Source organism: Thamnophis elegans, chromosome 7 (assembly GCF_009769535.1).
Source record: "Thamnophis elegans isolate rThaEle1 chromosome 7, rThaEle1.pri, whole genome shotgun sequence".
Taxonomy (NCBI): Eukaryota; Metazoa; Chordata; class Lepidosauria; order Squamata; family Colubridae; genus Thamnophis; species Thamnophis elegans.
In genome coordinates, this window is record NC_045547.1 from 54,659,282 (window position 1) to 54,672,762 (window position 13,481).

Sequence of the window (13,481 nt, forward strand, 5' to 3'; positions counted from 1 at the left end):
GATTTACAGTCCCATTCAGTATTATGTAAACTTTCCAATAAAATATTTTTATGAGTATAGGTTTTGAAATTTTGTTTATAATCAGGTAAATGTTTTAATGTACAAATTAATGATTAACTCTTTCACCTGTACTGTAGAATTAGGAATATAGTGGGAGGGAGAAGATGATTTAGAACTTCTAAGGATGTTTTTATATACGATTGTCCACTTAAATGAATGACATTTACTGATCAGAATGTAAACCCAATCTAAAATTATTTTAATTTAATAAGGCAATTAATTAGCAATTCAGAACTTATACCTAATTGACAGCACAAAAGTCTATGCATTTCTAAGAAATGTCTCACTGAGTTCATAGTTTATAGCACTACAACAATCAGTGCAGTCCTTGCATTTTTACTCAGCAGCACAAACATGAGTGCGGGGAGGAGGGTCATGGCATGTGCACAATGATGTCACACAGTAATATCTTAAGCTGCTTATTTGTGTCACATATCAGGTCACAAAGTACATAATGGTAACTTCTGTATGATGACATCATCAGCCATATTTTTTTGGTACCTTCATAATTTACTGCAAATGCAGCTGGGCTTAAGGCTGTTCCCCTAGGGCAAGGATGTCAAACTCGGTTTCATTGAGGGCTGCATCAGCATTGTATTTGTCCACCGGGGACCGGGGGGAAGGAGAGACCTGGCAGGAGTGGTCGAGGCTGATGACCTGGGGTGTGGCCAGCTTGATGTTGCTCGCATGTGTGGTGCCTGTGGGGACCGGGTGGGGTTGTGGAGGAAATCCAGGCATCTCTGGTGGGTGGGGTGTTGGGCAGGGGGCAGGGCAGCGAAAGCCAGAAACTGTTGCCACCCAGGAGCTGTCGGGGTAGAGACTTCCAATAATGTGCCCCCTTCACTGAGGCTTCTTGGCGGAGAGAGCTGAGCCCTGCCCCGCCCCATGAAGTAGCGGCCTAATGGATCTGTGCAAGCTACTGGCAGTGGTGCTAGGTGTGTCAGGTGTGTGCAAAGAACGTGGGGAATATGGGAACGTGGGCACAGGGCTTATCTGCAACCTGGGGGCATCCACGCTGAGATGAGGTGGGCTGGACAGAGGCGACGCTGGCCCGATGCCTGCTGTGTGCACAGGCCTAGCCCATGCCATCTGGGCAGCTGCACGTGCTCCCACTGCCTCCTGTGTACACATGCACCTACCCAGATGTCGTGGGCCAGGCCTGTGCACACACTTGTCCACCTGGATGGCATGAGGTGGGCCGAAGTGATGCAGACCAACCCCTTACAGTTTCCGGGATGGCCGCAGTGGCCAGATCTGACCACATTGCAGCCCAGAAACGGGCCACGGGCCTTGTGTTTGACACCCCTGCCCTAGGGAATTTAGGCATTAGCTGTTTGGAATTTACTTCCAAACAAACATGCATAGAGTTACATTGCACAAATAGTAGTAGTAGAAGCATTCTAATTCATTTTTCCAAATTTATTGTATTTTTCTGTTGCTTGAACCTGTTATCAATATTAGCATTTTTGTACCCACAAATATCCTCATGAAAACATCCTTCAGATTCTGACTTAAAAATGAAGGTTCTTATAATGATGGATCTTAAAATAATTAGCTAGAAGAGAAAGTCTAGTCAGTTCATATATTTGTGGTTTCTGTGTTAATCTTATGCACTTACTTGGATAGATCCCACTGAATTCAGTGAAATTTAACTCTGGGAAAATATACATAGGATCAGGCTGTTAATAATATTTGTTTTGGTGAAAAGTCCAGTTGCGTATTGTTGAAGGGAGCACTTCACTTAATAGTTAGGCATTAACTTTTTTTCACTTAAAATATTTATTTTGTGAACTATAAAGTTACATAGGATATTTGGGAATAATTCTAACCAAAAATATTAAATATGTATAATGACAGCCTTTCAGCAAGAAATGAATTTTGTAGCCCTGCTAATTGTGATGTTTGCTGGTCTCTTGCAGTAATGTATTTTTCTGTTTTTAACTCCAATACTTCTACTACAGGCACAATGGTACTGTCTATTTTGTACAATGTTAAATGTGAAATAGTTAGTTGCATAAAATGAAAGTCTGATGTGATATGTAAAATATGAATATGTTATTTCTTACTTTTGCTGTCTAATAAGTTAACATTAACTCTGTTCTCCTAAATGAATAAGAACTGAAAAGGCTGAAATTGGGATGTTTATTTTATTTTATTTATCTCATTTTTGAACCACCCATTTCCCTCACAGACTACTTTCATGTTACAAAGTACTGCTTTGGTCTTTTATTGGTTTCTAAAGAGAGTTTATTTCTTTAAGTCATACCGGGGAACAGTGCAATTAGTTTCTCTGTAACCTTTAATATTTTTTTCCATTTTAAAAATAAATTTCTATAGGTAATTTCCCAATAAATAAAAACCTAAATGTGGCTATCCACAGGGGGAAACTGAAATCTACAAGTGATATAACTACATAATTGGCATATCTAGTTATTCATTTTGTCACAAGTATTTAGGAAGCTACTTTAGATACCCAATCAGTCCATATGATTCAGTCATTGTGGATGGCAGGAACTGGATTCTTTGATGCAAAATACGTTTCAAAACTAAATTCCACATGATTTCTTTACAAGAATCCCTTTTTAGAGTATTTTCTTTTGTAGTATTCATCTTTATAAATTGATATAAATACATTTTATTCATAAATGTAACATTACATTAACTTAGCAACATATTATTTAAGACATTTGACATCTAATCAAATTAAGCTTGAAAGTGATCATAAATATCATTTATTAGATGTGCTTTTTCATTAGAAGCAGAATACAAAATATAAAACAATTCCATGGGCTCTTTCTCCAATGAGTTATTACTATATAGAAACACTGGGTTGCTCTATTTGTTTATTACAAAAATGTATACGTTATCTGATTTATTACACTTCTGACTTAGGTAGAGAAAAATAAATTTCTCTAACATATCTCAAATATCGCTAAAACAATTAAAACATTCTTATGCAAACACTATGTAGAATAGTATTGTTTTTGTTGTTCTAAAAGATAACAAGGGGGTGACCAACCAAACTTGGGAGGAGACATGGTGTAATTGAAGCTGCCACAGCAAAGGCTATTTTTTGAGTGCCTTTATCATTGAATGAGTTATAATCCCATACTGTGCCATATGAAAGACTTTTGCTCTCTATGTAGCATACACATACACATGTTCCAAAATACATTCAGAATATCATTTGAAAATTCAGAGGAGAGGAGGCGTTGTTTCCCTCCTGGTTGCAGAAAGAAAGCATCTCCATCAGTGGAAAATCCTGGATTTCCCTTGAGCTCTTGGAGGACAGGTAGGCTATTAATCTAACAAACTTTTCATTTTGTATTCCATATATTCAGATTTCATGATCCAGTTACAGCAGTTCTGAAAAAAAGTGTGGCTGGTCCTCACACTTCAACAACTATCCCACCCTTAGGAAGGAAACAATGGCAAATCACTTCCAAAATCTTTCCAAGAAAACTGCAGTGCCTAGTTACCAGAAATCAACACTTAACTCAAAAGAACCGAAAATCAATGAATTATTTAGAATTATTATTTCAAGATCTAAATAATTTTATTAGAAATTAGTATATTTTAAATGATTAATTCATATGGTAAGTACTGAGAATTATAAATGATTACTGATAGTATCTGAAACATTTTGCTGTATCAAAAAAAGTTGAATATAACTCAGTCCATTTACTAGGAATATGTTAACTTTTCCTTAAGAAATACCTTAATTTCCTTTTCAGAATAATTAAATATTTCTTCCAAATAGATCAGAAGAAAGGACTTGCTTTCTTAAATTCAATTATATACAGACTATCAAAACACAGTTTGTCAGATTTTACAAAACTATTCAGATATTTGTAGCAAACAAGGGGAGAGATTTTTTTTCCTGTTGCTCGTAAATTTAGTGGTAAATTACTTTTAAAAAAATTATTAAATGAATCAAGAGACAAAAATAAAATGTCAGAATTAAAAAAGAATGTCTTACTGTAGAAGATACCATCTTTCAAAAAAAATTTCTGATTGTTAACTTAGGATCACACTTTCTCTATCCAATCATGTTGAATATTGATTTTTATTACCTATATGGCTAATATATCTGATTTTATTCTAAAATAAACCCATGTTATTAAAATATCATAATTCTTTTATTAAACAATAAATACAAAATTAAATTTGGTTCTTTGGGATATATTTGATGAAGATTTCATCCTATTGTTAAACAGGTTTCCTTTTTGTTTGTTGAAACAGTACCCACTCAGGGTCAACTGCCAATCTGCCCATTCCCATAGCCACCCAGCAATTAGTGAACTTCACCAGACATCAGTAAGTTTTTGAAGGCTTTTACCATATGACATAGCTTTCAATGGAATAAAACACGAGAAAAGCTGTTTTATGATTCCTCTATAAATTAGCTCTTTGACTAATTGCTCAGCATGTCAGTCTGAGGAGATGATGCAATTTTGGTTTTACTGGAAATAGAGCAATTGGTTTCTTTTGAAAGAATACTCCTTTAGACAGTTCAAATGTGTTTCTAAAACAAAGCTATTTTATGGAATAGCCAGTTATCAGTTGATCTTGTTTTCTGATAAGACAGTTTTTCATTATTAAAAAGAGAGAGAGAGACGTTTAACAACTTAATAGGGTCATGATCAACATATTTCAGAGAGATGTTGATTGTAATCAATAATTGCCCTCCTTTAAAAAGAGGTTGCAGTGTTCTACTTATCAGTTCTTGTAATGCCAAGGAAGCGAGTTTATGTAGCTCCCCTCCTTTGAGGCATTAAAGGTTCTCAAGCAAATTACTAATTAGAAAAAAATAATTCAAGATATTGTGGTTTAGCATAAAATATAAAACAGCCATCCAGAGATGTTGAGCAGTGAGCTCATACTGTACTGTATTTTACTATCTTTTGTTAACTTCTGTTTTTATCTTCCAGATAGAGTTATGTGTTGGCATGTGGGAAGTTATCATCCAGCCCTCTCCCAGAAAAATGAAATATCCTAGGAAATATTGAAAAGGCAGAATATTTCTCTGGATATGAAAAGAAAGAAACATGTTTTAAAAGAAAGAATAGTTGCCTGTAGCTTCCTTCCCATCCCCACTGTTAATGGGCCATTAAGAAGTCCCTTTTACATAATAAAGACTTCTCCACTGCAACTCCAGGAGGGATGGGAGTAAAGGCATAATATTGGCCCTTTACTCAACTGACCACATGGCATCTGATGACTCAATTAAACCTGGATTCAAAACACAGCCCAGAGAGTTGCCCCTGCATGGCCCTATGGGAGTCTGACAACCAATCAGAATACATTTCTTACACAGGAACAGGAAACAGAGAGGTGGGACTGAACAGGTTATAAAAAGCCTAGCAAGCCCCTCCCTCGGCCCTTTTCTTCTCCAGCAACATTAAGCATGTGATCACCTTTTCTGTTCAGGGCTCAAGCCATGTGGCCCTGTCCAACAATAAACCATCTTTCCAAGCAGCCTCCATGTCTCCAGTGTCTTTTTCTCCACTTGGAGCCGAACCCAGAAGGACATTTCTTTCATCAGGCAGAAGAGCATCTTGATATAACCTTCACAATTTTGTTGGGAGCGGTTGTTATTGCATGATGCATGAGAACATTAAAATGCCACATTATAGTGGACAGGAAGTCCTATTTCAAGAACATAGCACGTTTTTTGCATGCAGGCGATCCAAAGTCAAATGTTTGCCAACTAGGAAGAAAAGAATAACCCGACAAGAAATTCTAGAGCTGTTACCGATCAGGTTGAAAATACTCGATCATAAGCAACCCACTATGAACAGTATAACAGCATCTCTCCTAATTCTAATTCAGATTTAATTTGGCTTCCAAGTAACAGCACTGGGGGCCGACAGTAAGAACGTTAACTTTATGCACTGCTGTTTGTACATAAAGGCAATAGATGCCGATTAAACAACCAGCTCCTCTGCTGTTTTCCCTTTCATTAACGCCAAAGCTCGGCTGCCCGATGGCCGAGGTGTTTCTCAGCCGCTCAGCATCTCTAGCTCAACGCCCCCGCGGCCAGGATGGGCCTTCGGCAGTCTTCGTGGCTCCACCCCAGCAGCCAGGCACAAGGCCCAACGACCCTCGCCTCCCGCTCGGCTCCTCCTCGCTTAGGCCCAGCCACCTAACTGGCGCCGCCTTCCTCCCTCTCGGAAGCCTCTCCCAGTCTTCCGCTTCGTCCGGCGTTGGGGATCGAAGTGGCGCCCTCGCCGTTCTTGCGGTGCCGCCCCCCTTTCCGAGCCTCAGAGCGGCTGAGTACGCGTCGTCGAGCTTCGGCGGAACTGCTGGTCGCCGCTGGGATTGGCGCTCCCCAGCAAGGCCCCGGCTTCAGCTGACGGCCGGGGTCGCGGGAGAATGCGGCGGCTGGCGCGGGTGGTGCTGCTGTGCCTGGGCTGCGGTTTGTGCTCGCTGCTGTACGCCTTCAGCCAACTGGCTCTGTCTCTGGAACAGGAGGCGCCCCGGCGCCAGGGGGACTCCGCCTTCCCAGTCCGGAGGCAACTGAGTGGCGGCAACCCACGTTTGGAAGCCGTGGCGGGAAGTGGAGGCCGCAACGGGAGAGACCGTCGGTCGGGGCCAGAGAGGTATATAACTCGACTCTTATGTTGGGGAGGGAAGAAAGGGTCTCTTCCCCCCAAAAGGCTCTCGGTTTATTCCTAAATGGGGGGGGGGATTTTTCCCTCTTTCATGAACGATGGGCGGGTGGCTGGCTGGGTACCTCAGAGAGAGGGGAAAGCCCGCAAGAGAGCTAAGAGTTGCTACTACAGCAATCGATCCTAGACTATGACCTCCTATGGACCTCTTCATGCAGATGGTTTATAGATCCCCAAATATTTGTTACATAAAAATACTTTAATAGAACTACGAATAATAATAATATTAACAAGAATATTACCGACTTTTGGATTCCCCCTTGGACCTTTGGTGGTTTTGTTTCTCCGATGTACAGATCTGCACATGGCTCGCTTAGCAACTGCTCTGTCTTGTGTTGTATGCAGGAGTGTTATATGCAGTGCAATGCAGTGAGCCATGTGCAGATCTGTACACTGTAGAAACAAAATAACCGCTTCATAAACACAGGCCACAACATCAGGACTAGATTCAGCAGCCCATCTCCATTTAAAAGACAAAGGCCACATTTTGGACACCGAGGACCACTGATTTGAAAGGGGTCAAAGTGGGCATCTATGCCAATATTGAACAGCCAGAGGGGGAGGGATACAACATCATTATCTCCAGTCCTTTCAACAGTTCCAAGAAGGCTCCAGACCCACTTGCGCTACTCAGGTGACTCTGATGACACAGATAAACCTCCAGGTGACATTAACGACCTGCTAAAGGAGTAAAAATCCTTCCATTCTCCACCATCCGGGTCAGAGCTGAAGAAGCAGCTTGGATGAGAAGCAAAACATCTTCAAAGAGAAACCAGAAAGTCCAGTTGCCTCTTGAAAAAAGTATCTTTGGGACAACCATGACCTGGATGACTGAGAATCTCCATAGACTTTCAGCTAGGATTGAACAGTTTATGCCTTGCTTATTTATTTTAAGCTTATATGCCATCCAGCTCACCAAAGTTGATTCTAGGTGGCTCACAATCAATAAAACATCATTGTAAAACATTAAAACAAATGGTAACTTTAAACTTGCAGAATTGGAGAGGAAGGGAGCAAAAGATGTACCTGGGGAAACGTGAAGTCTTACCTAGTTCTTAACCACTTCCAGAATGACACACCTCCACTGGCCCTGGTAGAGCCAAGTCTTCAGGCCCTTTTGCAAAGGCTAAAAGGGTGGCTGTAGATCTCACGTTGGGGGATACAATGTTCCAGTACAGGTAGGCTTTGATTTACAACCATTCATTCAGTGGCCATTTGAAGTTAACAATGGATCTGAAAAAAAGTGATTTACAACTGATCCTTGTGCTTACGAACGACATCACAGCATTGCTATGGTCGTGTAATCAAAAGTCAGATGCTTGGCAACCAGCATATATTTATGACGGTTGCAATCTCGGAGTCATGTGATCACCATTTGGATCTTTCCAGCTGGCTTTCAATGAACAAGTAAATATTCATTGTCAGATTTGCTTAAGACCATATGATTTACTTAATAATTGCAGTGATTCACAACAATTATAGCAAAATAGGTCCTAAAATTGGGCATGACTCACTTAACAACAACTTAACAAATTGTGGTCTTAGTTGTGATTGTAAGTCAAGGACTATCTGTGTATGGCCCCTGCAACACTTTATTTGCAGTGGACAGACATAAAATTTTGAATCCCTTTTAAAATTCTGGAGTCTTGAAGAATCCGAATGCTTTGCGGCTACTATAGCATTTGTGCTATGATGTGAACTACAGAAAAAAAATCCCACTTGTAATACAACATGGGAAATTCCAAATTTGTACATAGTTTTCTTTTTATTTGAAAGATTATTCACATGTTCAATCAAGTGATTAATTTAAAAGTTCTGTTTCATTTGGTTTTACTTTAGTTTTTGTCCCAGCTGTAGTTTACAAGAAATATTTCAAACTAGACTTCATATCACATATTCTAGGTAAAGCAATAAATATGTTATTGAAAATGATGACAGTGAAATGTAGCATTGTGAGATTTTTGTGAAAGAGCCCACATCTTGATTATACTTGTGTTATGAAGCATACACAACTATGTTGAAGATGTGCAGATGAGCTATCTTGTTTGTGGTGTTGTATATTTATTGAATATTTGTTATACAAAGATCACATTTAAATACAACTGCTACTTCACGCCTGCAAATGTTGAAAGTAGTCATGGATTTAATCAATAACTTTTCCAGACATTAATTAATTCTGCTTTTCCCTCATCATACTTTGGAAAGTACTCCAAAGTGACTTTGCATTTTAAGATTGTTGATTGTTTCAGTGTAAAATAAGATTAGATATTAAATTTGTTTACTGAAATATAATCATGTTCTACAGATCTATTTAGCTACTTTTTGTTAGATGAAAGTTAGGATGCAATGTGATAATTGCTGTTCTAGTTTGTTTAGCAGAAAAAGAGTTAATCTATTAGACAAACCTTAACATGAAATTAGGAAATTTGCCTGAGGTCATTCTGATTCCACCTACTATATGCAGAACTCTGAAAATCCCATTCCTGCCCCAATATTGTCTTTTCAGTTCCAACTTTTACAACGTGTTTGAGCTTTATAATTAAAGTGGAATGAAATTTTTAGTTCCAAAGAGGAAAGCTGTCATTTTTAAACTTAATCTTTTGATTTTATGAGATGCTTTATATATATAGGATAGCCCAGAAGATTTGGAAATGGCAAAGGGTGGTTTGTCTCCTGTTCAAGTGTTTCAGCAGATAGCTTTTATTAAAAGGAGTATTGACTTAATATTCAGTAACTGCTTATGACAGAAATATATTTTATTTGATTAAAAGGTTGCTATGGGCAAATGAAGCTTGCTGTCACCACTTAAGTATAAGTATATAATGAGAGAAATATAAATTCCATTTAGATTTCTCAGCTCTATTTCTTGTGGAGTATGCAATTCTGGCATTAATTAGTGGAAGCACAGTTGTTTTACATCATAGAAATCGGCATCTAAGATTAACTATATGCAGCTGCTTTTTGCTTACATAGGAATGAATTTTAAAATTCTCTATGAAATACTGAGGATTTAAATTATATTTTCAGTGCCTCTATTCCTGTTAGTACTTTTTATAAAATACAGTTTGACAATGTATGTATGGTCTATTGCAATTGCATTTCTATATAATTAAAATGCATTTCAGAAGTGAATGTAGTAACCATCTATAGAAATCCTACATTTCCTGATGGATTACGCTATTAAGGATCAGCTTCACTGAGGTTAATGCATATTACTAATTCCTAATGAACATAGGTTTTTATGTATGTCTCCATATTCATGTAATTCGCTTTTTAAAACTTTTATTAGTACCGTATGATGTACTTTTGTATGAAAAACACTAAAGAATTATGTCCGTTGATCATAAGAAAAAAAAATACATCGAGGCAATACTGTTTTTCTTTTAATAATTTTGTTGTGCTTATCAAGATATAAATGCAAAAGAAAATGAAAATAGTAGGAAAATGAGGGAACTCTTTTTAACATAGTAGAATAAGATAGCAACATCACAGCCTCAACTTTTTATTTTTACATACTTAATGTATTAGCCATTTCTATAACAACAAATTTAACTAATCAGCAAAACCTAAAGTCAATGGTTCATTTTTTTCCATCTCAAGCACAAAATCCAGAAGTGGTTTCCAAGTAGAAACAAAGCTGGATGTGTTATTTTCTTTGATTAAAGCAATTAATTTAGCCATGCTAGTTCCATCAGTTTTTCCAGCCCGTCATCCATTGTGAGAATTAAATATCTTTCCATTTTTGTGCATAAAAACATTTTTGTTCTGTTTACATATATAACAGCAAAGTTCCATATTTTTTTCAAGTTGTTTGTCCATCAAGCCTAAAAGAAAAGTTTGTGGTTTGATTTTTATATTCATTTTAAGAACCTTCTTACCCAGTATTTCTTTGCTTTGTCACAAGTCCATCAAAGATAATAAAAAGTTCCTTCTTTACATTTACAGTTCCAACATACATATGAAATACCTTTATACATCTTTGACAGTTTTAATAGGCACATCATTTATAAAAAAAAATTAAATTATAATTTAATGTAAATTTTAAACTTTTCAACCACATGTTGTCCACACTTTGTCCATTGTACAATCATTACATTATACTACCTTTTTTTACTCATTAGATTATCCAATGCTTCACCATATTCATTCTCCAAATTCAGTTTCAATAATAATTTATAAACCTTGACAATAACATGTTCATCATTACCACACAATACCATTTCAGATTCATTTTTTACAAAGTCAAATCTGTAACTTAAGAGTTTTTATATATTTCTATATTCCATGCGATTCACTTTTTAAAACTATTTTATTAGTACCATTTTATATATGGTATGAAAAGCACTAAAGATTAACTGTGTTGATTATAAAAAAGGCAATACTATTTTTCATTTTTAATAATCCTACCAAATTTATGTAGCATAATTACTATGCACATTTGTTAAGCAAGAATTAGCTGTGTTTAATTTGGATTATATGGAAGTATGATTGTCCCACATTAACATTCCATTCAATTGTACAATATCTCCATAATAATATCTCTTTACACTTTTCCTTGCATCGGTTTCCTGGTGTCCCATACCTCATCCCTATCACAATAATCAGCATTTTAATTCTACTTGAATATTTACTTGGTGTTGTATCTTGATCTTTATAAAAACGTTCCCTAAGTATTTTATTTGTTCATATAGCAGTTTATATACTCTAAATATTAAATAATTTGGTCTGTTTACTATCATAAAAGGATCAGTGTAAGTAAGCAATCTCTATATTAATACATCTAATTTTCATGAAAATATAATAGAGCATAATCTAGTAAAAATCCAAGCTGTGATACTTCCCATCCATTATTAATCACCAAATGCTTATCCTCATATGCATGATATTCCACAGCAGAAGCATAGATTCTGAGATCCGCCCACTTGACTTCATTGGGAACCCAGAAGAGTCTTTCCTCTCAGGAAGAATGCATTAAATGGGAAGAATGCATTCACTACTTCAATCTTAGGTTGTAGCAAAGCAATACTGCTTTAACTACATAGCAATTCAATCTCACTTTTAAAATTTAAATACCTGTTAATTTAGCCTGGTGAACATTCAAGAAAAAATAGATGCTTCTTAGAAATACATATAGTTTTTGACTTAGTGACTTGCAACTTATTGCCCTATGAAATACAGTGAATACATGATTTTTAAAATACAAGAAAAAAGACACTAGCCAAAATTCTGTGCAAATAGAATATTAGAAGAAAATAAATTATTCACAAGAAATAAATAGAAATGATTACAAAAGTAGCACTAAAACATAAATCCATGTTCATTGGCTGTGGTGGGATTCAAATTTTTTAACAACCGAGGATGCCGAAATTTGAGTGGATGACCTGGGAAAGGTGTCAGAATAACAAAATAAAACTTAGAGGGTACTTGTGGGGGGGGGGGGCTATACCGTTTCAGAGAAATGGCTGACCAATCTTTTCTGAAAAACATCCAATAAACGAGCACCCAGAACGTCTGGAAACAAGCAGTTCTACTGGTTAACTGTTCTCACTGTCAGGAAGTTTCTCCTTAGTTTTAGGTTGCTTCTCTCTTTGTTCAGTTTCCATGCCCTAATGACTGGGTGGGTGGCCGTGGCCAACTCAACGTCACCTGGCCTCTCCCGTCCCAGCCACTCCCTGTCATGCCTGACTTCAACTTATCTATAGTTCTGTAAAATGTTGTTCACCTTTTTTCAACTTTATTATCTGCATCTACATACTATAGATGTATTTTCGTGGACCACTGAAAGGAGGAAATGGCTCACATGCTTTGTTCACGAGTGTGGTAGGCAGGTCATAAAACAGGCTTTTGAGGGACTGCCACAAAGAAGGAATTTTCCAAAGCAGCAGAAGGCGAAACAAGAAGCAATGGATGGAAACTGAACAAAGAGAGAAGCAACCTAAAACTAGGGAAATTTCCTGAAAGTGAGAACAATTAACCAGTGGAACTGCTTGGATGTTTTTCAGAAAAGACTGGATAGCCATTTCTCTGAAATGGTATAGGGTTCCCCCCCTAAGTACCCTCTAAGTTTTATTTTGTTATCCCAGGCCCTCTACTCAGATTTTGGCATCCTCAGTTTTCCTGCCTGAGCAGGGAGTTGGACTAGAAGACCTTCAAAGCCCCTTTCAACTCTGTTATTCTGTTATTCCTGAACTAAATAGTTAAGGCCCTCATTGGGATCCTTTCTCTTTTGCTCCCTCTGGAGTAATGAGTTAAATAGCTGCCTCTAGACATTCCTTTTAATAATATTTTTAGAAACCTGCAGTTGAAAGTTCTTCATGTCTCCTTACCCTGAAGTCCCAATTTCATTTGGAATTTAATCCCAAACTGATTGCCCTTTTAGCAGTTCTAGTTCAACTTCTGCTCAAGGGAGGATATATCATACAAGCGGGTTTGCAGACATACCGGCTTTGGTTGCAAGGACTGCAGGCAGCTTTCCCAGCCACATACTTCATCCCCCTGCTGCCCAATGCAAGGTGAGAGGCCCGAGAAAAAGCACCTGGTCTCTCCACACAGCCCTCCACAACAGAACCCTTCCCGGGGAGCAAAACCTTGGACAGCCTGATCTACCCAGAAGGCCTCGAGGAGCTTCAGACTTCACACATGCCTCCGCCGGCCTGAGTGCCCTACCTTTAGATCCCAATGGGGCTGGGCCAGCAGTAGCAACACTCCAGGAGGATGGGCGGATGTCACGGGGCTGCATGTGTGCACTGC

At 37.9% G+C, this 13,481-nt stretch overlaps 1 protein-coding gene across 4 annotated transcripts in view; it reads left to right on the top strand.

Annotated features, from left to right (window-relative positions):
- The first annotated feature begins 5,531 nt into the window (after positions 1 to 5,531).
- GXYLT1 (glucoside xylosyltransferase 1) overlaps positions 5,532 to 13,481 on the top strand; it is a 48,381-nt gene continuing 40,431 nt past the window's right edge. For 3 of the 4 annotated variants that reach the window (XM_032220745.1, XM_032220744.1, XM_032220746.1), the window contains exon 1: positions 5,532 to 6,662. In XM_032220745.1, coding sequence (XP_032076636.1) covers positions 6,436 to 6,662 — 227 coding nt within the window. In that variant the 5' untranslated portion in view covers positions 5,532 to 6,435. Of the gene's footprint in view, positions 6,663 to 7,807; positions 7,910 to 13,481 lie in introns of those variants that run through there. The other variant, XM_032220747.1, reaches the window with a different exon arrangement.